General features: G+C 43.8%; 1 protein-coding gene across 5 annotated transcripts in view; it reads right to left on the bottom strand.

Annotated features, from left to right (window-relative positions):
* The window catches only part of NUP214 (nucleoporin 214), an 81,969-nt gene that overhangs the window by 30,394 nt on the left and 24,522 nt on the right, over nucleotides 1-27,053 (bottom strand). For 4 of the 5 annotated variants that reach the window (XM_048822635.2, XM_048822634.2, XM_048822631.2 and 1 more), the window contains 9 exons: nucleotides 23,841-23,944; nucleotides 23,098-23,280; nucleotides 22,301-22,386; nucleotides 22,110-22,193; nucleotides 19,036-19,281; nucleotides 17,754-17,915; nucleotides 15,536-15,644; nucleotides 4,066-4,141; nucleotides 3,124-3,232 (listed from right to left, as the gene is read on the bottom strand). In XM_048822635.2, the coding sequence (XP_048678592.2) occupies nucleotides 3,124-3,232; nucleotides 4,066-4,141; nucleotides 15,536-15,644; nucleotides 17,754-17,915; nucleotides 19,036-19,281; nucleotides 22,110-22,193; nucleotides 22,301-22,386; nucleotides 23,098-23,280; nucleotides 23,841-23,944 (1,159 nt within the window). The remainder of the gene's footprint in view (nucleotides 1-3,123; nucleotides 3,233-4,065; nucleotides 4,142-15,535; nucleotides 15,645-17,753; nucleotides 17,916-19,035; nucleotides 19,282-22,109; nucleotides 22,194-22,300; nucleotides 22,387-23,097; nucleotides 23,281-23,840; nucleotides 23,945-27,053) is intronic. The other variant, XM_048822632.2, reaches the window with a different exon arrangement.

Here is a 27,053-nt window from a genome sequence, read left to right as displayed (position 1 = left end):
AATGATGGCAGCAGGTTCAGCATAGGCTGCAGAGGGACTCTAGCATCCAACTGCCTTTTCTGAACCTCAGCCAGACGCCTCAACATGTCTGATTGCTCCTTCAAAATCTGCAGCATCTCTTCCTATATGGCACGCTCTTGTTCCCTGCATGCTCTTCTGTCCTCCCTGTCCATGACCAGGTCCTCAGACACTAATCCTCCATGCTCTGAGCTCTGTCTTGCCACTCTCGAAGGCACGCACTAACCTATTGAACATGTCCTCCCGAATCTTCTTTTTTCTGCCTTCTAATCTGGAAAAGTCTCTGTCCCGGTGTGGAGGATGGGCCAATGGACAAGGTTTCAGCTGCAAGGAATGCAACGCACAAGGGTAGCATTGACAGTGCATGCATTGTTTCTGGTGCAAGGTTAATTTTTTCTTTTTCTTTTTTTTTTTGAACAAAACAACACCCTGCAATACACTTCACTGCAAGCCACTGGCTATTGCAAGCATTGGTTTGCTGCTCCAGCCAGGGTGAGTAAGGCCATGAGGCATGGGCAAGAGGTCTTGTGCTGCTGCTTTTGTGAAGACATCCTTGGGATCACAGGTTGGAACTTGAGAAAAGGCCCCTTTCCCCCTAGCAACCTGGATGGTGCTCGAGGACAGGGACCAGGGTAGAGCCCCCCAAATACTTTCTACTTAAAAAACAAAACAAAACTATTTTATGGGTCGGGGGGTGGTAAGGGAGAAACAGGAAGTCACACCCCCCCCCCTTTTTTTTTCCAGTGCTGCTTGCAACACACAGTGATCCCTTCCAACTACAACCATGGCATGTTTGGGAAAGTGTGGTTGTGAGATCCATATTTCACCAAACAGGGGGGTTGGATTACTAGTTGAATTGTTTGCGGTTTAAGGGCTAGCATCGAAAACTTCCTCCGTTTCCTCTAGGTGACCCTATGCGATATCACTCTCCTGAGGGTAACAGACGCAGCAAGGGAGCAGATGCTGCAAACGTCTGGATACAGAACAGGTCCTTATGCGGCAATGCTGCGTGCTGCAGAGTTAATACTGGAGTGGCATGGGAAAATGTCCTACCATGGTGGATGAAATAAGGCAGACCTTCCCAGAAACTTTCTGCAAAGGATTGCAGAGTACCTCCATGAAAGCTTCCTACAGATCTCCAGGGAGGATTCCCAGGCCATCCCCACGCACATAAACAGTCTTTTTCGGACAGCACCCTCTGCATAGCTGGAGTGGCCACCAATACCCACTACACCTATTTTTTTGTTCAGATTAAACATAAAAAAATAATTGCATGTAACCCCGACAGCTTGACTGGAAATGTGGACTCACCAGAGGCGCCTTCCCCAGCATCACGCTCTGCCGTTAACTGGTCCTGCGCAGGGATGGGTTCTAGGGTTAAAAACAGTTCTTGGCTGTCTGGGAGAACAGATCCTCCACTTGCCTGCCTCACATTCTCCTCCTCCTCCTCTTCATCAATGTCCTCCTCGTTGTTGCATCCTGGGGCTCTTGGGAGGGATCTACAAAGTGTTTTGGGGTCGTGGTGGGGTCACTGCCGAGAATTGCATGCAGCTCCTCATAAAAGCGGCATGTCTGTGGGGCAGAACCAGAACGACTGTTCGCCTCCCTTGTCTCCTGGTACGCCTGCCGAAGCTTCTTTATTTTCACATGGCACTGCTGCGTGTCCCTGGTGTAGCCCTTCTCCCCCATGCCCCGCACGATATCCCCTATGCCCCGCATGATCTTGACACAGATGTCAGAGTTTCTTCTGCTGGATTGGAGCTCTGCCTGTACAGACTCTTCTCCCCACACAGCAATAAGATCCAACACCTCCTGTGTACTCCATGCTGGAGTGCGTTTGCAGCCTTGTGTCTCCATGATCAGCTATGCTGGCGAGCTCTCCACGCTGATCAAATAGGAAATGAAAAATCAAAAGTTCCCGGGGCTTTAACAGGGGAGTGGCTGCTTCCTGTGTACCTGACATGCAGTGGAGTGGAAAGTGCTCTCCAGAGCAGTCAGAGCAGAGCACTGTGGGACACCTCCTGGAGGCCAATTCATTCAAATTACACAACGCAGTGTCTACACTATCCTCATGTCAACCTGTGGATGTCGAATCAAGCACTACACCTCTCACGGAGGTGGAGTATAGAAGTTGACTTTACAGGCCACTTAACGGTGGAAGGGACTCGGCAGTATAGACACATACATTATTAGATCGACTTAACATGGCTTATGTCGACCTAAGGTTCTAGTGTAGACCAGGTCTTAGTCATGGAATAACAAAGTCCATTCACGCGTATCTTCACTTCGAAGGCAGCAAACGACTATTGTATAAAGACGTGTGGGCAATTCCAAACTCTACATAATCACAGTAGAAGTTAACACTGATCTCTGAAACATTCTTGTGTGTATCTTTGATCATATTTCAAACCATTGGTGCAGCAACTCATGGTAAGGAGGTCTGCAGTAGCCCTTAAAATAGGTAACTTATCGACTGCCTAACATGGGTTATTCTGGTTAATACCCACAAATTCAGAAATGAATAGGGGACAGTCTTACTGTTACCTCTAGACAAGGATGTCATTGTGGCACTTCAGTGGAAATCCTTTACACAATCTAAGAGCTTGCCTACATAGTAAGTTACTGCATGGCAAGCCAGGATGTGAATCTACAGTTCAACAGCTTGCCACAAAATCATCTCGTGTGGATGCTGCTACAGTACAATGAAAATCCCAGAGTGCAGCTAAGCGTACCGCGCTTTCAAGCCCTAAACAGGCTTCCGTTTTAACTGTTTTTTTTTAAATACACCAGTGTCCAGTTCAGATACTTCAAACATTTAAAGGGAACACACAAGCTAAATATTACGTGTCGTCACCTTGGTTCCAGAATAAAAAAGGAACTTTTTCAAGGCAGAATTTTAGACAAAAACCATGTGGATGGGTTGAGTTTTGAGCAGCTGTTCCATTTATCTTTTGTACCTTTGCTTTTAAAACTCTCTCTCTAGACTGAAATAGTAAGAGGCCAGTCAACAGAAGCTGAATCAGTGTCTTGATTTTTTTCCCCTATGCTCTGAAGGACGGGCCTTCTCCCATTTTTGTTTCCATCTCAATAGAAATGACAACTGACCTGAGATTTTGTTGCCCGCTGATATTTGACCAGCTGTAGTAGTGATGGTACATGGTATGGATGTAGATACAGGTGAAGACTGTGCCTTAAGTGAGCTGGTTAGAGACCCCTAAAAATACAAACACCACTTAATGTAAATATTACGTCACTGCACGAGCGTATAATTGAAAAAACTTTTTTTTGAAGTTACTCTGTAATTTTCAGGTGGATTTGGTGTTAAAAAAGGAAAGGAGCACTATACCTAGCTAAAACTAGGAGAAGCTGGCCAAAGCACCTGCCAACACTAACAATGCATCTTGTCCTTATCTGCAGTATACCCCTTCCTATTACAGTTGTGAGACCACACATAGCTCTACAAAACTCAATAGACAGTCCATACTCAACTTTTCCAATGAGTCTCCAATCTAGCCCAGCAAACCTCTGTTACTGCAGTTCTGAGGCTCTCCTGAATGAAGACTGACAACGTTAATGGTTTGGGGATGTGGATGACCATTAACCTGTAGTAGAATCGAATCCTCCATTTGAAAAGGTTTTATGGAAAATACTGGATGCGGAGAATTATTCTTTCCCCTGATTTCACCACCAGCCTCTGTTTTTGCATCAACTCGGAATGTCCATTAACCCAGTTGACACTATCTACCTCACTGTTAGTTTCAGACTGACCAGCCAGTCCTGATGCTACAGTAAGACAATGGCCACTCGCAGCCGGCAAGCTATTTTCAAAAACAAAACAAAAGCAGTAGAGTTAAGAGACATAATACAGATATGTCTGGCACTATCCAGTCAGGGTCACAGATTAAGCAGGAGTCTGAAAGGAATGCCAGATAGAGATTGTAGAACGGGACTGCAAGACAACCTATTTAACAGCAGCAGAAACTGAGAGTGGTACAGCATCTGCCTGGCACAGTGCTTAATAGGTAAAAGGTAAATATCAAGAGATACCTGCTTGGCTTGATTTGTAGCAACGGTAGCCAAAACTTGGTGGACGGCTTGGGCTGCAGACTGAGGTACGGAAGATCTTTAAAAAAAAAATAAAATAAAATAAAATAAGATTTAATGAAAGGCTAATTTAGAAGCAGGTCTCTCCCCAAAGCATCGACTTTTGAGAAGTCCAGTACAGCACTGACAGCAAAGATTCTGAACACGTGATTCTAGCAAAACCCAAATGAACAAATCAGATTATGGAATAAACCTCTTAAATGAATAAGCCCCATTTAACAGAGCGTGGCTGCAAATGTGTCTAAAGCTCTAGACTTAAGTGATCAAGTCTCCTTCACACCCATTTATGTCACTGAAGAGAAGGCAGTGAACCCCTCTCTATTTCAACAGGGAATTGAAGAAAGAATCAGCAGGTCAGGGGATTGTGCATGTTATACACCAGGCATAAAAAGGCAAGAGGCTTTCCACACATTCCAGAGCCTGGAACTAGATACAAATATACGTAATTCTCATAAGCGATGAACAAAAGGAGACAAAAATGTGGAAAAAAACCCCTGCACTTTGGCTTCAAAGTTGTACAAACAGTGAACTAGTGAGAAAGGGTGGTGGCCTGGTTAATCTGTGATTGATAATGTGATTGCTTGGTTAGGGTGATATGAAAGCTTAACTTGCTTTATAAACTGTACTTAGAATCATAGAATCATAGAATATCAGGGTTGGAAGGGACCCCTGAAGGTCATAGTCCAACCCCCTGCTCGAAGCAGGACCAATTCCCAGTTAAATCATCCCAGCCAGGGCTTTGTCAAGCCTGACCTTAAAAACCTCTAAGGAAGGAGATTCTACCACCTCCCTAGGTAACGCATTCCAGTGTTTCACCACCCTCTTAGTGAAAAAGTTTTTCTTAATATCCAATCTAAACCTCCCCCACTGCAACTTGAGACCATTACTCCTCGTTCTGTCATCTGCTACCGTTGAGAACAGTCTAGAGCCATCCTCTTTGGAACCCCCTTTCAGGTAGTTGAAAGCAGCTATCAAATCCCCCCTCATTCTTCTCTTCTGCAGGCTAAACAATCCCAGCTCCCTCAGCCTCTCCTCATAAGTCATGTGTTCTAGACCCCTAATCATTTTTGTTGCCCTTCGCTGGACTCTCTCCAATTTATCTACATCCTTCTTGTAGTGTGGGGCCCAAAACTGGACACAGTACTCCAGATGAGGCCTCACCAATGTTGAATAGAGGGGAACGATCACGTCCCTCGATCTGCTCGCTATGCCCCTACTTATACATCCCAAAATGCCATTGGCCTTCTTGGCAACAAGGGCACACTGCTGACTCATATCCAGCTTCTCGTCCACTGTCACCCCTAGGTCCTTTTCCGCAGAACTGCTGCCTAGCCATTCGGTCCCTAGTCTGTAGCGGTGCATTGGGTTCTTCCGTCCTAAGTGCAGGACCCTGCACTTATCCTTATTGAACCTCATCAGATTTCTTTTGGCCCAATCCTCCAATTTGTCTAGGTCCTTCTGTATCCTATCCCTCCCCTCCAGCGTATCTACCACTCCTCCCAGTTTAGTATCATCCGCAAATTTGCTGAGAGTGCAATCCACACCATCCTCCAGATCATTTATGAAGATATTGAACAAAACCGGCCCCAGGACCGACCCCTGGGGCACTCCACTTGACACCGGCTGCCAACTAGACATGGAGCCATTGATCACTACCCGTTGAGCCCGACAATCTAGCCAGCTTTCTACCCACCTTATAGTGCATTCATCCAGCCCATACTTCCTTAACTTGCTGACAAGAATACTGTGGGAGACCGTGTCAAAAGCTTTGCTAAAGTCAAGAAACAATACATCCACTGCTTTCCCTTCATCCACAGAACCAGTAATCTCATCATAAAAGGCGATTAGATTAGTCAGGCATGACTTCTGAGCCCATGGGCAATCATTAGTGGAAGGCAACTACTACTGGGATGAAACCTAGCTCCCACTGTGTGTCACATTATAGCTCTAATTATTAGAACATGGGAATTGCCATCGAGTCACAGGAACTCCTCCCATTAGCGGTCCATTTGGTCCAATAACATAGGTTTTAGAAGAAAGCAGTAAGGAAAAAACCTTATAATGACCTGTTTTCCCCACATCTAAACCAGTGACAGGTGCGCTGTAAAAAATTGTTCTCTCTCCACTATGAGACAGATCAAGATTCAGAAGTCGTCCTCTCCAGGCAGAAATCAAATCTGGGTCTCAAAAGTGCTGCAACTACTGCACCGCTCCAACTCTCACACACTAATCAGAAGCGTGTCAGTCAGTCACATGGAAAACTCAGAATTTTCCTAACATCCCAAGGGAATGGGACGAGTACACACAAGAACGATTTCTCACAGCCATTTGCCTTTTTATTGCGGGTGAGGGGAGGGGAAGCTTGACTAGGATTTGATGCTTTAAAAAAGACTGGCACTAATCGCAAGTCCTTCCCTACCAGCAACGAAAGCTCCCCGTGTTGCACACACTGGAATAGCCCTCTGCCCAGCTATCCCAACAACAATTTCAGCAACTGACTAGCATTAGTGAATGCTCAATATTAGAGGAAGGGAGGTGATAAGAAACATCACAAGATGCTCAAGGTCCCTGGGTGTAGAGAGAATAAATAGATACCCCCATGGCATTGGTAACTGGATGAGAGTCTCTCTCTGTCAAGCTACTTGTTCAAGTCCAGGGCATGTTTGTTATGGCAAATCATTACAACTGACAAAAGTTTAATGGTCTATGTGCAATGAGTTGGCGATTTCAGTACAGGTTTTAGTAATCTGGAGTCCACATTCAAATCATACTTGACACCCTCAGAGAGGCCAAGAATTAAAAGGGCAGGAAGAGCGAAGTGCTCTCTAGCAATCCAGCAGGTGGTCCCTCCACAACAAGGCAGTAGGGCATTAGTGTGGACAGATGGCTTCACTTCTTAGAACCCTCAATTCAGCACTTCTCACATGCACGAAGATGTACTCTGCGAAAGCTGCACCAGCCAGAATTAACCCTATCTAGTGGCTCTAGAGGCATGCAGTGGTGCTCCTGGAAGGGTGTTTCATGTCCCTCTGCAGCTCATGTTCAGGGCAGCACTGACTGGTGCGAAGGGTGGTGGTGTGGAGGGGGTGGTAGAAGCTATAGCCAAGTCTCCTCAGGAGAACACCTGCCCACCACAGACATCCCACAGCCTAGAAAATAAGTCATTAGTGTTTGTACTAAACACAAATAGCATTTCTGGTTCTACCATATGCCCATCCATCAAGTGATTAAAGGCACTTCAGTCTTGTGCCACACAGTGCATCCAACATCTGAGGTTATTTGGCATAACTGTACTCGTTAATGAGACGGCTTCTAGACAACTATTTTAGATCCTCTGGTTAGCAAGGATCTTTTTCATCCAGATCCCTCTGTCTGCAGACTGTTACACACAGTGCATTACACTGTAACAGTAATGCCCTATATCCTGAATGCTCTCCTCCAATCCTCAGGGCACAAGCTAGTCCTAAGATTCAGACCATGTCTGCCTGCCAGTCAGGAACAAAGCCCTTTTATCTCAAGCCAAGGTGATGTCATGCATTTCTAATACCGAATCAAATGTCTAAGTCTGATGCGACATCATCATTCTGCAGGCGCCCTCTCAGGACCACCACCCACCCACACGCTCCCTCCCCACCCGCCAGAACGACCACCATTCAGATGTATTATAACCAGACTGCTACTGAAGCTTCAGGGAAGGGCACCCGCATTCCTGAACTGAATGAGAACAAGCTATGCAAGGAGCTGTAACAGGGTGCACCGTGACCGATATCTCCACAGATGTTTTACCTTCAGCTCTACATACCATCAGCACACCCAGAGCCAAGTGTCAATAAAATCTGAAACCCAATAATGAAGGGGAAAAGCCAGTACCATGCCTGGAGGCTAGATTTGGTAAATATCACACAAAGATTCCTACAGGTCATGAATACATTGAGCACAGGGGATTGCCATTTCAATACTCAGAATCAGTGTACTGGCAACAGAACTTATTTGCTTGTCATCAACACAATATGCAAGATCCCAGGTGGAAACGCCATGGTAGTTTCCTATAGGTGATAATTTGAAAGCTCTTGCACAAACAATTTACCTGCCAAAAGCCCTATCTAAAGCCCACTTGACTAATGCACAGCTCCAGCAGATGTGTACACCAAGTTCAGTTCATTTCCACACACACTAGATTATGTACAGAATGCAGGGGAGATGGGAAAAGGCAGGATTCAACCTCAGACCCACTTACAGTCATAACACACTCCTCGCATTCTTTCATCCCAGGATCTGAAAGCACTTCTGAACATTAAGCCTAATCATACCTCTGGAAGCAAGTGAGCATTACACACATTTCACAGATGACTATAAAAGCATGACAGTTATGCAGCTTGCCCAAGATCACAAGAAATCTGTGGCAGGACTGGGAACAGAACTCAGGAATCTAACACACAGACCTTTGCAATAACCCCTTGATCTCACTTCTCATTACAGGTGGGGTATTAACGAGCAATGACTGGCAAAATAAGAGCATAAAGACTCTTCAGAAATACAAATCAGGAAGATGAGACATCCCCATAATTTCATTCCGGTGTTCCCTGAAGGTGCAGCAGAGCTGTATTCCTACTGTTGGTCTACCCAAAGCAGTTCTCCTCTAGGAATGCTCTGTGTGCAGTACATCACACTGCTCTCTCCCACGCACAATAATTAATGTTACAAGAGAGAAAATGAATGAGTTTCAGGGACTGCCAGGGCCTACAGATGCCCGAGGCAAGCTGGAGGAACAAAGCAGGACATGCTTGGAGACACGAAGCTAGCTTATGTGAGTTGCAATACAAATACAATTCCTTTCTCCAAAAAATCAGAGAATTGGAACATTCACACACAGCTCAAATACTTGATTTCTAAACACTTCATGGTCAGCTAGAGGAGACAGTCACTTGCTAGAGAAACAGAACTGTGGAGTTTTACTAAATAGCGAATGTGTCAATTAAAGTTTGCCTTCCCAAATCAGCTTTCTACAGGGACAGGGAGGAAGAGAGTTCTCTGGACCTTCTCCCCTAAATCAACAGTTGTGGCAATTCTACTGGCAGTGGAATTGCTGCTCCTTGGGGAGCCACGAGTGTTTGGGAAAATTCTTTAATCAACAGCCTTTTTTGTTTTCCTAATTAAGAGACTATTAAACTAGGCTTAAAGGTCGCCTGTGTCTTATCAATTGGTTTGCGTCTTACGCTGCCACTGTTGCCGGGGCTCAGAGCCTCTCTGTGCCTTCTGCTTCTGCAGGGGGCCTTCGGCAGAGAGAGGTGCTGCTGGGGGAAACCCTCAGCATGAAGTCTCTTGGCTGAAAGCCACCTGCTGGAGCAGAGGGCAAAGAGGCTCTCAGTGCAGGCAGCAGATATCTTTCTAGCTGAATTGTTGCATGGCCTGGCAAGTGCTTGTGTCTGGGGTGCTCCCAACACTGGAGGGTTTCAGAGTATTGCATACTAGAAGCAAATGGAAATTCAACTAAGGGCTGTGCAGGGGCTCTGAACAGAAGCTGGGCCCTAGACTCACATTTAACATAGGAGGATGTTCCAGGAGAAATGCAGAAGGAAGAGACAAAAGCAGGGGAGAAGGGCTACAGAGTAAACAGGTAGGAGATTCAACAGGTGAGGGGGTGTGACTGAAATATTCAGCTTCTTAAGAGCCCTCCTGGTCCCAAACCCCTTATAAAAAAAGAACATATAATACACCCAAAACTGTCAGGTACTGAGTTTTGAGACAAGGGAGAGTTCTCAGCTGCTGAAGGCTTTTTTGATCCCATGTCTGCAGAATCCAAAGCTGAGATATAGAATACACACACATCAGTCCTGGAAACCCTTAACTAACTTTTATCATCATGATGCAAAATAGAGCAAAAAGTAGTTTGAAGCGTCCTGTCAGGCAGCACCAGAGAATGCACTTTCCCTTGTCACTTTCAGTCACAGGTATCAGCTGGTCAAGAAAAGTGACAATTTCCAAAGCCAGTGCAGATATGAACCCCCCCCCCCCCCCCGAGTGAAAGCCAACTTTCATCAGCAAAGCAGGATTACTTCTGCTACATGGACAGTTAACTTACTCAAACACTATGCTACAGCCATAAAAACTTTCACTTCTAGCTTCTTCTGCCTCCTATTGGCTACACACAACCACATATCGCAACACAAATGGAACTCTCAAATTACAAAGGTCTATTATACACCTGATCTAGTCCATCTTATAAACTCCAATTTCTCTGACTGCTACCGACAAGGACATTCATATTCTCTCCTCCTGCTCATGACCTGAATTCACTTCACTGAATGCGTTAAGCCTCTCCTCTTACTAGGTCTGTTTAAACTTTATGTTAAAATAGCTACAGACTAACACTTTAAATTTAAAGCAAACATAAAACAAGAATCTAAAGGTCCTAGAATACTTTAGATTAAAAAAAGTTAAAGATATCTGCTATGATTTCATGAAACAAGTCCACTTAAAAAAAATATACAGACCACCTTTTTTCAGAGGGTCTCAAAGTGCTTCACAAAATATTGTGCCCACTGCACAGATGAGGAAACTGAGCCAGAGGGGTTAGTAACTTGCTCAAGGTCTCACAGTGACAGAGCGCCAAATAAAAGTCTGCCACTAGATAATGCTGACTCACTGAAGGCACTCTGGTTACATAGCACATATCAAGTATAAGGCAGACATCTTGTGTATTATTGCTCAAAACTATATCTTGAACTTTTGTGGTGACAAATTAGAACCTAGTGATAAAGATGCAGCCTCACTGTGTGGTGCTGGATTCATAGATTCATAGATACTAAGGTCAGAAGGGACCATTATGATCATCTAGTCTGACCTCCTGCACAACGCAGGCCACAGACTCTCACCCACCCACTCCTGTGAAAAACCTCTCACCTATGTCTGAGCTACTGAAGTCCTCAAATCGTGCTTTAAAGACTTCAAGGAGCAGAGAACCCTCCAGCAAGTGACACGTGCCCCATCCTACAGAGGAAGGCGAAAAACCGCCAGGGCCTCTTCCAATCTGCCCTGGAGGAAAATTCCTTCCCGACCCCATATATGGCGATCAGCTGAACCCTGAGCATATGGGCAAGATTCACCAGCCAGATACTACAGAAAATTCTTTCAGATCCCACCCCATCTAACATCCCATCACAGGCCATTGGGCCTATTTACCATGAATATTTAATTACCAAAACCATGTTAACCCATCATACCATCTCCTCCGTAAACTTATCAAGTTTAATCTTAACGCCAAATAGAACTTTTGTCCCCACTGCTTCCCTTGGAAGGCTATTCCAGAACTTCACTCCTCTGATGGTTTTGTTCTTTGTTATAATATATAAAGAAATTAAGAGAATAAAAAGACTCACTGATTCAGCCTTCCTGCTCCTTCTACCGGAGCAGTACAGAATGTCAGCATACAGGAGCAGAATGCTGTCGTAATGCGTCCAAGTAAAAGCCAGATCAGATTTGTCAGCTATTACCTTCTATATTCACGAAGGTTTTCCAAACCAATTTCAATCACAGATTTATGTACAGAGATCATCTCAATTTGTACATTTCTCTGTTCCGTTGTCAAATTACATCCGGATATCACTGAAGACATTTCAGTGACTTACTCTTTGCAGTAAGAACTTAAATTACTTTTAAAATCAGAGAAAGGTATAAGTGTATCATCTCCATGTAAATGATTTTGTGCAACTCATGACCTTAACATTTGCCAAAAAAGTTCTTCCCAAAGGGGAAATGACAGTGAGTCATTGATATTTTATTAGAATATGATTTCTACTCACTCAGTGTGTAGCTACACTCGCTTGGTCTGATGAATGTTAGTGTAATAGATATATAGGATATTTATTATAAAGGTGCCAGATTGAAGGTAAAGCACAGAGCAGGTAAATACAGGCAGAGGTGGGGCAAGCTTCCGCACACAGTCCCACAATGCTTCAGGATTGTTCTGAAGGGGTCACCTCTCAGAGGAAAATTTGGTCTTCAAGCTCCTTCAATCCTTAGCTCTTCTGATGAAACTATTAACAAAGGAAAGTCTGGTTCCAACTGTGGAGATGCCCTTTGGTTTTTTTGGCGATGAGATCAACCACACACTAACAACTGGACTGAAGCCACCAACTTGTTTAACTACAGGCCACAGAACACCTGACTAGATAATGACTAGAAATCATTGCAGCTCAACAACCCAGAGAAGGTGCTGCTGTGGCAAGAGAGAAACAGGTAGCCTGAAGTAGCAAAAACTGATAACAACTTTGCTGGATGAATGCTCTTTATTTAGTAATCAATGTGACTGGCTACCATGGGTTCTATTTGGTAGATTTTTTTTTAGATGGTACACTTTTATGAGGTCAGTTATACAATAAGGCTCTAAAAGCCTTTGAAATATAAAGGTATATGGCACCCCATGAATTATAGATACAGATAGATACTGCAAGTCTAAAACTATTTGAAGCTAAAATAGTTATATCATAGAGTTCAAGTTAACACTCATCCAAGATGTGCATCGATTGTTCATTTTGGATACAGCATTTCTAACAAGGCTGCATAACGGTGAGTGAGCTTATCATTGAGGCAATATAGTTTAGATATAGTTTCACTCCTGGGGGAATTCTGCACCACTGCACACGTGCATAATTAATGTGCCACACATTTTTAATTTTGTTGTTGTTGCAGAAAATAGCTTCTGCCGGAAAGTTGCTGCCATTCCATCTTTTGCGCACAAGAGGGCGCTATGGCGCAAGAACAGATTAGCCGCTTCTGGCCAGCCTCAGCAGAAAATAACTTTGTCTGGAAAGTTGCTGCAATTCTGCCTTTTCCCCACCAGAGGGCACTGTGGCGCTAGAACACAGCAGCCACTCCCAGCCAGCGAGGGGAAGAGAAACAGCCTGCAGTGCCTTCTTCACAATGTCTGTCGGGTCAGGTCAGGAGATAGACAGCGTGGGGCTGCTCGGGGTCAGTCTGGGGTTCCTAAGGGCTGGTGGGGGAGGCCAGAACAGGAGTGGAGGCACAAGGCCATGGTGGGAAGAAGCTGCAGGGCCACATGGGGATGGGGGAGGAGGTGCAGATGGGGGAAGGGGATGGCTGAGTGGGGACACAGACACATAAGGACAGGGGGGAGGGGGTGCAGGGCTACATGGGGAAGGGGCACAGCTGAATGGGGGCACAGAGACACTTAGGGACAGGGGGAGGGGATGCAGGGACATATGGGGGCCAGGGAGTGGGTGTCTGAGTGGGGGTGGAGGGACACATGGACACGGGTGCAAGGACACATGGGGACGGGGCAGATGTGCCTGACTGAATGGGAGAGGCTAGGGGTCAGCCAGGGTCTGCGTGGGGGAAGCTCGCTTAACAATCCCTCCCCACCCCCCGAAAAAACTGTTCCATATTTTTCCCACCCATACCCAACAACCCTCCAAGTTCACACCCAGGCTCCTTCCCAGAAATTACTTCCCTCTCCCTCAGCTCCTCCATTACCCCCGACTCCCCCAAACCTTTGCACTGCGTCTGACGGGTGCAGGAAATATGGTTCTGTATTGTAGTTTAAATGAATTAATACAGAACTCTGAGTAATAATATGCCTAGTAAGGAATCTATTTGTCAAAAAACATTTCCTGAATCTTTTTTGTTGTCTGTATTGTTACAGACATACTTGCTGACAGGTATTTTGAAATAAGTTACCCAAAATAATAATTGAAACTGGTGAGATTATAATGTGTTGTTCTGACAAATAAAATATGCAGAATTTTGCAATATTGTGTGCAGAATTTTTAATTTTTTGGCACAGAACATGCAACAAACAAACCCTGTAGAGATCACTTCCACAGGCTCATCCCAATTTGGCTTTTGGCAGGAGTTCTGGGCACCGTTATTTGGTCTACAGCTCTTCAAGAAAGTACTGTCTCAGAGGAAGGTAGTTGCTTTTAGGGAAAATGAAATACTAAGGAACTTCTGAACCTTCTCCAAGCATAGACCCTCAAAGCTGGACTCCCAGAGGTAAGCAACAACTGATGCTCACCATTAGAAAACACCTTTTCCAAGGCATTCTGATAAGCTACTTCAAAATAATACTGCTTTCCCTTCTCCATCAAAAAGAGGAGTACAAAATACATGAAATCCAGAAGTGGCAAACTGAAATAGTTCCAAGAGGCGCATGTCCAATGCACACCATTGTCTAGGATAAAGCATTTGCAATTCCAGACAATTTACACTGGAAGCAAATGGTGAATTTATCTCTTTTTGTAATACCTTTTTTTTCTTTTTTTATCATGGTAGGAAGACAGCATAATCCTTAACTCCTCTAATACTTTTCAGTGGAAATCTCTCCTCCCTCACTTTTAAAAAAAATCATTCATTTCTCTTGGTTTAAACCATCACAGAAAACAAAACAAGATTTCAAGGTCATTACCGACAGAGAAAAGAATTAGTTTTCTGGCTGGCAGCACTGCCTGGTGAGAAGAGAGAAATCCCTGGAATGACCTGAGTTGGCAGCTGGCTGTGGAGTATGGGAAGGCCAACAGTTTCAGTTAAACTCACAGGGAAGTCAGAACTGCTTGATAAATTGTAAATTAAACAGTGAGCACATATTCGTGGGTTTCTGTTGAGCAAGACAGCCTAGCATCTGGATATATTTCTGGGGAGCTCTGCCCCAAATTCATATTTAATCCTTGATATATCAAGGGTTTTATACTATGAAGAAATTCTAACAATGCAAGTTACCAGAGAAGTTGGAGTATAAACTTAATCCTTCAGTGCAGGGACCAAGGGGCATGGCATTAGAGAAGTAAACTACAGAGCAGATGTTTTCTATGGCAGAGGGAATAAACAGGAGAGCAGCTGGACAGCTCAAATACACCGATACTCAGTAAATTGCAGATAGGTGCGTTTTCCCCACTCAAAAGTAGAGGATACACGCAAAAATACTAGTAACTGGGAAGTGGGGACCATATAGCAAAGTTTCAAGCTCGCCACTGAGGTAATAGGATCCAGAGTTTGCATTAGCAAAACATAGGATCTAGAACCATAACAGAAAGGGGATGTACCAACATATTTTATATTTACATACAACCTAATAATGAATAACGAATTTAATACTGATCCACTAGCCTAGATTATCAGGACTCTAAACCAGACACTGGAAATTTCCTGTTTAGGCAAATCATGTAGCATGTCCTTGAACAACTCGGGGAGCACAGTACCCACCACCTTTCCCCAGCAAGACCTGTGTGCTAACAAAACAGCAAGGAGCAGCTGTTCTTTCCTGCATTACTCCGCAAAACACTTCCACTTCAACAGGTTCAGATTATATGAAACAGTAATACTGCCCCCTACTGGCAGATGAACCTTATTGCAAGGGCTAATTAAAGGAATATATTGGAATGTAGAGAAAGGCACGCACCCTATTACCGCAGAAACAGCAGGCGCTGAGGCATTGTTCTTCAGTTCTCGCACGTTCACCACCTGAGGGACGTTCTTTAGAGTTGATTCAGTCAAGGAGGTGCTCACTGCTTTAAGAGTGAACAGAGATGAATCCCACCAATTAGCTGAAATATTCCATTGCACATGGATTATACAAGTATCCAGAAGAGTAGCTTCTTAACTAGACCACCACCTATGTACACTTGGGAGGACAGGGAGGGAATCTGCAGTGCACTAGCTACAAGGGAACTCCTGATCTATTCAAATCAGCAGAAACCATGGGTTTGGCTCAAAGCTGATATGAGTAATTTACTGCGGATTAGAAAACTTGTGATTTATGAGAGCACATCTAGGATATATAGAGAATTTTTGACAACTATGCATGGAGGACATTAATAACTGGTGTGATAACTGGTATCAATACTTGACAGATCTCCTGATTGCAATTCAGAATTCTGGCCATTTTATTCTTGGAACTGCGATTATGATCATATCCCTTTCCTTGCTCTCATCCCCTCCCCGCCAAAAAATCTTTCAGTGGAGAATAAAAGTCTATATTAAGGTGCCACAATTATACTGTAAAAGAATGGCAAATATAGAAATACCTATTGAGTGTGCATGATTGCTATTTTGGCCACATAAATGCATGCTCTGTGTTTGTGTATGTGCAAAACGTGAGTATGTTCAAATATTAGTCCTAGGTATTAAAAGTAATTTTGTGTGTCAGTTTGTGCTGGCAATGTCATATAAACTTTACTATAAATTTAGACTGTAATTACTGTGTAGAATTACTTATCGTAAATTAGTTAGATTACTTTGTATTACTCTAATTTACATAATACAATCCAGTTTACTGGATTCTGTAATATTTGGAATTACCGTATTTTGCATTGAGAGATTTATAGAGAGTAAGTCATACTTAACACAAATCTCTTACCTTGCCCTTTTTCCCCCCCGTCCCTTATTAAACTTCTAAGATTAATAAAAAAAGAATTTTAAATGCCTAATTTACTTTTCCAGTATTCATGCTGTCCATCTACTTTTTGCAGTTCCATTCACCTTGGACAAGCAAGACAGACTAGTCAGTTTCCTTTTTGTATGTAGCTGAATTTTATTATTTCCTGCAATGATTGGGTGCTACAAGGGATGTGTAAATCCAAGCAAAAAAAAAACAACAAAAAAACCCCTCATATATGGAGATTTTTCTATTAAGGTCTTTTAAAACCCCACAGCCAGATCTAAGGACTAACCTACCTGAACCTAAAGTGTTCCTTTAATATTAATATTAAACTGTTCTAAAATATACATCTTTTAATGTAACTAACATAGTGAACAACTATTAGAATGGGCAACATCTTTTCCTTTTACTGTTCATTAATCATGGAGGATTTTTACATATAGATTGATTATTATTTCAGTTGTGCAATAGTCAACTATCAGGAATTCCTCAGGGCTTATGTATATCAGATGATCGTAATGTTAGTTTCTGAAGATATATAGCAGGCGTGGCCAACCTGCACCTGAGAAGGAGCCAGAATTTACCAATGTACATTGCCAAAGAACCACAGTAATACGTCATCAGCTTTCCACCCCCCCTGCCCACTGGCAGCCCTGCCAATCAGCGCCTCCCCGTACTTCCCAAACGGCTGTGTCATGGAGTGCAGGAGGCTCTGGTGGGAGGAGGAGGAGGACACAGCAGGCTCAGGGGAGGGCGTGGGAAGGGGTGGAGTGGGCGCAGAGCCTGTGGCAGAGCCAGGGGTTGAGCAGTGAGCACCCCCCGGCACACTGGAAAGTTGGCACCTGTAGCTCCAACCCCAGAGTCGATGCCTATACAAGGAGACACATATTAACTTCTGAAGAGCCACATGTGGCTCCGGAGCCACAGGTTGGCCACCCCTGATATATAGTCATCAACTCCTGTGTTTCTGCATAGATTAAAATGAATATTAAGTAGCCCTGGATGTTGATTCTTCAGGCATTTTTTTCTGAGAGTTCAAATAAGAGAGAAGAGACCACTGGCAGCGTTGTGTGGGGAATAATATACAGATCCTGTATGTATCAGACTTGGCTCACGCCAAGGTCAATGGTTTCTTACCCTCAAAGGCATTAAAAGTCTATTAAATGCACTCACTACATAAATAAAAACACCACACATGTGTAGAAATGCCCAGAGTTTAGTCAGTTAACATTAGTTTTACCTGGAGTCTGGCTAGCCATCTGTCTTCTCAATGCTGCTGCAGCAGCTGCTTGTGGTGCTGGGACAGTGACAGTGGGAGCAGGGGCCCCATGTTTCACAGTCTTTGTTGCAAGCATTGTGCTATCTGCCCCTTGTGGAACGATTCTGCTTGAAGATGTAGGCACTAAAAAAAAAAAAAAAAAAGATACAGTTCATTGAACTCCCATGAACAAGGGAGACTCAAAAGCCCCTACTAGAATGTACTGACTCTTTAAAAGCAATACACTATGTACCTGTTCCCACTGAATCCTCATATAGTCAGACAAGACTAATTTACAACAGTCAAGCAACTAGCAATTCATCAAATCTAGCAATGTTCACTTTCCCATAACTTCTAATGAACTGCAAGCGGTGGAGTCCTAATCAGCTATCTTTTCAGCATGCAGGGTGGGTCAAATTGCCAACCCTTAATCTTACTCCCTTTGGAAAAAGATAACCCAGTTCCTACATTAATTCCTTAATAAACCTTAACAATCAATCAATCAGAATGTCATCTGCTGAAAAAACACCTTCTCAATCAGCTACCAGACGTAGGCAGTCACATAAAAGCATGGACATATTGGGTGGCTGTTTCTCAGTCTGTCCTTATAGTCATGTCTACTGACATCTTGCTTGATCACTAAGAGGATCCCTACAGAAGCGAGCACAACTCTTCTGGGTGTGGAGAGAAACCGAACACCCATCAGTAGTCACCTTACTGTCAGACACTGGGATGCCAAGTATTAAACCTGGCTACACCAGTTGAAAGCGGAAGTTAGACACAAAGCTACAAACTGAGGCCCTCAATATGCACATTTGAGCCGCAGGGCCATCTCCCATGTAAGATTTCATATTTATGGCTCAAAAAGGTTCATTCCTTTTTATTGTTGTGGAACCTGAGGCACAAGAAGGTCAAGTAACTTGCCCAAAGTCACACATTAGTGGCAAAGGCAGGCGTCTTGACTTTCCCTCCTGTCCTCTAGCCAATAGATAAGATAATCTTAGTTGAATTTCTCAGTCTTGATCTAAATGGCCCAGGCTATAGGAAAAGCACAAAGTTTCCAATGTTACTTCAACACTAGTGGCCTGAGTTCAAGGGGGCTATAATTCTGTACTGTTCATTGCTCTTGGAGATTTGGCAACATGAAGACAGACACCACAAAATCATTTCACCTAGAACTGAAGTTATGACAAGCACTGTAGAGATTAAACACATCAACAAGGTCACAAACAAGAAGGGGAATGCAGTTCCAAAATCTACTCACTTAAAGTGCCCATTGTGAGATGAGGTTTACCAAATGGTGGAGACTGTGCCATTAGACCAGGCTGAATAGAGGGAGTACGGACTACAGGAGCATGTCGGGGGACTTGGACTGGAGCAGCTTCCTCTTCCTGCTCTACAACCTGTGAATCGTCATTCTCCAGTGACTGGGAAATGGAGGATGTTGAGCTGACTTCATCCAAATCTTCATAATACCTCAGAGACAAGAAGGCTGATCGGGAGAGACTGGCTGCAATGGGAAGAGCCACATTATTTTGTCATCCAAAGCCAATGAGGGTGCTATTTAATCTCAATGGCTAGGATAGAAACACCATGTCTATAAAACTTTTTAACTGTCTCATTTTAACTTAAGTGCAGAAGCTAACTTCTCAACTCTGGCACCACATGCTGTGTGGCCAGGCATTACATTACGGTAACATGCAATCTCCCGATCCTTTCAAATTTAAAAATAAGGGCTGCTGTGTTATATTCTTATAACTAATTGGGAGAGATTTATTTCTTCCATAAATAATATGAGAAACATTACATGTTTGAAAGTTACCAGTGCGGTCATTGTCAATGGACATTTTTTGGCCATAGGAACAAAAATGAAAGGGGTTCAAAAGTGTCTCAAATAATGAAGAGAGACTCCGAAGACACTTTTCATACAATGGCATCAGGGACCCCATAAATGCTGTTAACTCACATGGTCTAATATGAACCGCCGATACACTTCCAAGGCACACAGGGCCGTTGGGGTTCTTCTCTTAGGAGCCTGGGTGCCAACAACCCCCAAATATTGGGATATTGAGACTGATTCAAAAACTACATTGGAGCACGTGACATTCCAAGGCTTCCCAATGCCATAACAACCATTGTTCTGAGTCATAGGAGCCACCCATCCAAAAAGCCACCCACTGTGGTTATAACAGATGGAAACCTTTATTTTTAGTGGCTGCCCCTATTGCCCTGACAGATCTGAAGGTCACACTTGAAACTGATCTGTTAATATGCAAATTAGGACTCATCTCAATCTCCATATTTGTTACATTTACTGAAAAAAAACTTTTCTTCACAGTGGCATTCAGCGTTTGATGTTCACCAAGTGATGTGACACCTGGTGGGGTAATGAGTGGGCCAAGAGTTCTTTGGAACTCTCAAAGTGTTCATGATAAAGCAAGAGAAAACCCTAGTTTCCAAAATGTTGAAGTGCAGGAGCTGTTTGTGATCCCGCGATTCAGGTTTCAGTCCAAATTGCAGCTTGAAATTCCCCAGCCATGTGTGCAGTGAGATAGCGTTTTGGCTGCTGAAACGCAATGCAGGTATGGAGATGGCAGCGGGAGGGTCGTAGGAGCAATGAGACTGACACTGAAATACTGGAAAGGCCAACTGTAGTAACTGTGATGTCTGTGTGTATGATAAGCTGCAGTGTTGCACTATTTCTGGAAGTTCTGTGCTGCCAAGACAATACTTTCAAGAATGGCATAAAGAGCAGCAGGTTATCAAAACACGGAGTCTGCAAGTGTCTCCACACTTTAAGATACTGAGAACCATTCTTAAGATAAAATTTAGTTTAAAGGTTTCTTGTTAATCACATGATAAGCTTCAACCTCACATCATTCCTCCCAGTCTCATGTAGAAACTATTGTAAAACAGTTATTCATCAGTCACATCTATATCAGTCTCACAAGCTACATTGTTATCTCCTTGACAAACCTGAGACTTTAACAATGAAGTACAATACTTATGGTTCTTAGTACTGTAGGTCTAGTGTGAGGGAAGGAAAGAGGCAGGAACTTGCTATCAGACCACTGCTTCCTGCAACCCTTTGACTGCCTCCACCTCAAGATTTTAATGACAAATTGTTCTCTGCTGTTATTGTAAAGAAATGGTTCTTTGTGATTGAATATGCAAGACTTACACTAAATAACTACTTCAGAACAAGAGCTACTGGTGTTTGATTCTGAAATGAGTGCCACATACTTTGATTAAACTAGAGAACATGAAGAAAAGAGGCATTTAGTTTTAAACTGTCCTATTTTAAAACGATCCTGAACCTGGATTTCAGACTGGAAGGCTCACTGAGATTAAGAGACTAGACACTCATCTTAAATCTGTCTCATGAACAAAAGCTATAGTGTGTGTTTGTGTGTGTGTGTGGGGGGTTGCATATACATATGTACAGTACAAAGTTTAATGATGCTCTTCCCATGCCTTAGATCAGGGGTTCTCAAACTGGGGGTCGGGACCCCTCAGGGGGTCACAAGGTTATTACTTGGGGGGGTTGTGAGCTGTCAGCTTCCACCCCAAACCCTGCTTTGCCTCCAGCATTTATAATGGTGTTAAATATATAAAAAAAGTGTTTTTAATTTATTTGGGGGGAGTCACACTCAGAGGCTTGCTATGCGAAAGGGGTCACCAGCACAAAAGTTTGAGAACCACTGCCTTTTTTGTAAGCTCTTCAGAGCAAGGATCACCTTTTTGGTTTGTATTTGTACAGCACCTAGCACAAAGGGGTCCTGGTCCATGACTGGAGCTCCCAGGTGCTGGAAATAACTCACTCAGCCATAAAGAGATATTTAGAATTTAGTCAAGCTTAAATAACTTTTAAATATTTAGTATTTTGAGTGATCATGGTTCACAACTAGTTTTACTCTGCATTTTTGTGAAAGGGCTTATAAAAGCCTTCTTTGTATTTTAGTATTGTAGATGCATTACACAGAAATAACCAACACTACTATGAAGAAAACAGTTAAGAATTAGGGATTCCCTTTAACTTTGCCTCCATTTGCTATTTAGATTCCTTTTCTTAACTGTTTAGCAAATGGCACTATTGTTACTGAAAATAAGGCGGCCAACTTTGAGGACAAGCCAATAAAAGAGATATTCATTAGTCTAGTCTGAGCGGGGAAAGGAAACTTCTAGCTAGAACTAGTTCCACAGAAGCTCATTATTTGGGGAAGTGAGGAATACAAGGGGCTACGGTAGCAATGTTTCCTTCTACAGATAAGGCAGGATATTAACAAGTTCTGTGGGAAGGCTTGCATGTTTCAGATTCCTAATGTATCAAGGGTTTACCTGGAGCAGTGGATCTCACAGGTGGAGTCTTCCTCTTGGCTAGGAAATTCCTCAGCTGTGCCTGTTTAACTGGGGACAATTTAGCTGCAAAATGGAGAAAAAAATCACTAGTCTATAGAAACCATGGAGATTCAGTTAAAAGTCATTTTTAGAATGTGCAGGTAGGGAAAAAACACAGAACAATGAGTTACCAGGTGCTTTTGGCAGAGGCTTGGCATACGATTCCAAGGTAGTTTTCACTAAGGCACTGCGCAGGCTCTCAAGGTCACTGTCAAAGCTGAAACAAGACAGAGCGGTGAAACAAAAGACAGGTCCTGCAAGAGGAATAGCCATATATCTGCCCCACATAAGCAGCTGTGTGGGAATGAAGGAACCACAGGCTCATGTGGAAACACCATAATTTGATGCCCAACTCACCTGGAAGGGCTAAAGGACACAGGATTGTCTATCTGCATATGCCTCAATGACACTGCTTTACAACAGCCATTGTTCAATGCCACCAGAACCTCTTTAGGTGTTGCAATATTTAAATGCATGCATCAAGACCTTAAGTTACTTATGGAAAAAAAAATCAAATGGCTAATAAATTCCCTCTTGTCCTAAATTGAAATTCTATTATAGTCCTCATGAGACATGACAATGGTAGATCATTTTTGAGGCTACACTTTCACAGTGTTTTCATTTCTGTGAGAGCCCATCTTTCATAGAGACACACTGATATATTAAACCAAGCTATCGCAAAATACAACAGAATTAATTTTCACGCCTATTTGAGGAGCACCTGTGTTACTGGTGAGCAGAATTTGCATATTTACAGCCAGTGCTCATTTTTCAGGATCCCCCCCCTCTCCCCGACATCTCTACACTTAATTATATCTACAAAGCATGATTATTAAGTCTGTTTTGGACATGCCTTTTCATACATTACTATTGGGAATAGACTTAACTCAATACACTTCTTGCTACAACCTCCAAATATTACACATACCTTTGAGAACTGCTAAGAGAAGACGTGTCACTGGGCATATTCCATTGAGAAGTCTGATTATATAAGCGGAGCTGCTGCAGGCTGTCCACCAGGTGATTCAGCCTCTTCCTCTGCTGATTAATTATTTCACGATTATTAGCAAGTGTGTTAAACAAAGTCTCTCGCTCAGGAACAATCAGGCGCCTGGAAACAAGAAGAAACAAACAGGAAAAGATGAGAAGACCATTAGACACCTAGCTGCAAGTGCATGTGCATACATACACAGAAAACTGGTTTATTTCATCTACTGACTTCAGACGACTTCAGCCCCCAAACCACATTTTGGTTTGAATATCAAGGCAGCACAGGTCAGTTGTGTATTTCTCTTTGTAGTACACTGCAAGTTTATTAATTTAACATGTAGGTACTTGTTCAACAAAAGGGCTTCATTACCAGTCTCCCCTGGATATGTTTAGTGCATACAAAGCCTATTTTACAGGCATTTCGGAAAGTGGAATTTACAGCATGTAGAGAATTTGCTGGAAAGCATCTAGCAAAGTCAGTCACAGTTAAATAGTCCGCAGTCTGAACTTTTAAATACAGTCAAAAATGGCTCAGTCAAATGTTGTTCACAAACTTTTTCAAAAAGTTTTGGAGTGGTAATCATAAAATGCCTTTTGTCTATTTATTAATGTCCTATTCCTAATTCATTAGTATGCTCCTTAGACACCGACTAGTTTTCTATTCCAATTTCACTCACTTACTTTTGGGTTTTTTTCTGTTCCAGATGCCGGTCCCACTCCAAATCCAGAACATCATTCACATCCTGAACAGCAAACTTCACATACTGGTGTAAGCGTCTAATTTCCTACCAAAGAGAAAAAAATGTCATCTTTCAATTCTCTACGGCAGCGGTTCCCAAACTTGTTCTGCCACTTGTGCAGGGAAAGCCCCTGGCAGTTTGTTTACCTGCCATGTCCGCAGGTTCGGCCAATCGTGGCTCCCAGTGGCCACGGTTCACTGCTCCAGGCCAATGGGAGCTTCTGGAAGTGGCAGCCAGTAAGTCCCTCGGCCCGTGCCGCTTCCAGCAGCTCCCATTGGCCTGGAGCAGCGAACTGCGGCCACTGGGAGCCGCGATCGGCCAAACCTGCGGACGCAGCAGGTAAACAAACCATTCCGTCCCGTCCAAGGCTTTCTCGGCACAAGCGGCGGAACAAGTTTGGGAACCACTGCTCTATGGGAATCTCAAATCCAGTGAAGTAAATTAAAGACCCTGTAAAAGAACCAAAATAGAAGTCATGCAGGACACTCTTACATGTTCACATCTAGAAAATCTAAATCAGAATGGCAGAACCCTATACAGTGGAACTCTGTTTTACTAATCAAATCTGTCACTAGCTTACTGTCTGCCCTTGAGCAAGCCAACTTCTGTACCTCAGCTTCCTGCTTTCTACCAGTGCAAAGCGTTCAAGATGAAGTGTGTTACAAATGCTAAGTATTACACAGATCGAACCTGATTTTTCTAGAGCCATTTCCTACTGATGATGTGCTTGTCCCTAGTTTACATTACCTTTAGAAACCAGCAAAGTGATCAAAAACTTCAAGTTCTGTTATCTAGGTACTCATGTGGCCCCTCCCCAGTCACTCAAGGATTTGAGCTCTTCCCAAGCACTTAAGAACCTCTCCTCCCAACACCCACTATCTTCACATTACAGATAAAGCACTGAGGCACATGGGATATTAAAGTGACTTGCTCAAGGCCACAGAGTTCATTAGTGTATCTGACAACAGAACCCAGACATATCTAGTCCCAGTCCAGTGCACCAAATGTAAAACTATCCTTCGCCCTGCCTTCATTCTTCTCTCATGTCACAGCATGAAAATGCCTAGTAGAACTCTGCCTTTGTACAGTGGAGGTGCATGCAATGGGAAGTTTAGTTTTACTGATTTCAAGAGTGCCCATTTAAATATAAATATCAAAATGAGATGGGATGCCAAAATCTATGCCTGCGACAGGATTCCATTGTAACTGTTTTTAAGATTAACACAAGGCTCTAGTAAGACAGACCAGGTCAACATGAAACCGAGTCCAGCTCTGCTGCTGACCCAGGGTTATACACTGGGCCCTGGTCTACGCTACGAGGTTAGGTCGAATTTAGCTGCGTTAGGTCAATTTTATAAGCAATGCAGCTACACAACCAAATCTGTTCCGTCAACTTAAAGGGCTCTTAAAATCGACGGCTGTACTCCTCCCCGACGAGGGGAGCAGTGCTAAAAATTGACTTTCTTGGGTTGAATTTGGCGTAGTGCAGATGCAGCATTGTGCAATTCGACAGTAGTGGCTTCCGGGAGTTATCCCAGAGTGCTCCAATGTGACCGCTCTGGACAACACTTTCAACTCTGATGCACTAGCCAGGTACACAGGAAAAGCCCCGGGAACTTCTGAATTTCGTTTCCTGTGCCGTCAGCAGCACAGGTGACCATGCAGTCCCAGAATCACAAACGAGCTCCAGCATGGAGCCAAGGGGAGACACTGGATCTGATTGCTGTATGGGGAAAAGAATTTGTGCAGGCAGAACTCCGATCAAAAAGAAGAAATGCTAATTTATGCCAAAATCACATAGGGCATGGTGGAGAGAGGCTACACCAAGGACACACCAGTGCCGCGTGAAAGTTAAGGAGCTCAGGCAAGCCTACTACAAGATAACGGAGGCAAATGGTCGCTCTGGGTCAGAGCCCCACAGATGCCACTTCTACGATCAGCTGCATGCCATTCTAGGGGGAGGAACCCTACCAGTACCCCACCACTGTCCGTGGACACCTACAAGGGGGGAGTCTCACGCAACACGGAGGAGGATTTTGTGGATGAGGAAGAGGAGGAAGAGAATGAGAATGCGCAGCAGGCAAGAGGAGAATCCGTTCTCCCCGGCAGCCAGGACCTTTTCATCACCCTGGAGCCAATACCCTCCCAAGGCGGGTTCCCGGACCCTGACGGAGCAGAAGGCACCTCTGGTGAGTGCACATTTGTAACTACACTACAGGGGTTAAAAGCAATTGTGTTTAATGTTTGATTTGCCCTGAAGAATTGGGATGCATTCGTGGCCAGTACAGCTACCGGAAAAGTCTATTAACATGTCTGGGGATGGAGCGGGAATCCTCCAGGGACATCTCCATGAAGCTCTCCTGGAGGTACTCTGAAAGCCTTTGCAGAAGGTTTCTGGGGAGGGCTGCCTTATTTCGTCCTCCATGGTAGGACACTTTACCACGCCAAGTCAGTAGCAAGTAGTCTGGAATCACTGCAGCACAAAGCATGGCAGCAAATGGTCCTGGGTTTTGGTCGCATTCAAGCAACATTCGGTCTTTATCTTTCTGTGTCAGCCTCAGGAGAGTGATATCATTCATGGTCACCTGGTTGAAATAAGGGAATTTTTGTAAGGGAACAGTAAAAGGACCCGCTCATGTTGGGCTGTTTGCGCTTGGCTAAAAGGAATCATCCTGGAGAACAGCCACACAGTGGGGGGAAGGGTGTGCTGCACATCCAACCCAAACCCGCAGCCCCTCCTTTTAAACAGCAAACCCAACTGGCATTGCTTCCTATGGGAAAGGAGGGTGCTTCAATTTGAAACCATTCCTACATGTTATGAAGGCAGAAGAAGCCAACCCCGCGTACCCTTTGGCTTACCATGGCAGCCTGGAAACCGAATTCTGTTGCCCAGCCGTGTGTGATGTGTCACCATACCGGCAGGCACTCAATATAAAAGGCAAAATGCAACCTTGTACCTAAAACACACGTGCTGTCTGCTGTGAATTGCTTGATTCACTGTGAAAGTCTCCCTTTTGTTCTCAGAAATGTATTTTCTTAAATTTTACTCTCCCTTTTTATCCCCCCCCGCAGGTGCAAATGTTTCTATGCTCCCCATATCAACTCCGTCCCTGAGGTTATTGCAGATTAGAAGGCGAAAAAAAAAATTCTCGTG

Source organism: Caretta caretta, chromosome 16 (genome assembly GCF_965140235.1).
Source record: "Caretta caretta isolate rCarCar2 chromosome 16, rCarCar1.hap1, whole genome shotgun sequence".
Taxonomy (NCBI): Eukaryota; Metazoa; Chordata; order Testudines; family Cheloniidae; genus Caretta; species Caretta caretta.
Note: the sequence above shows the minus strand (reverse complement) of the source record. Positions and strands in the feature narration are given on the sequence as shown.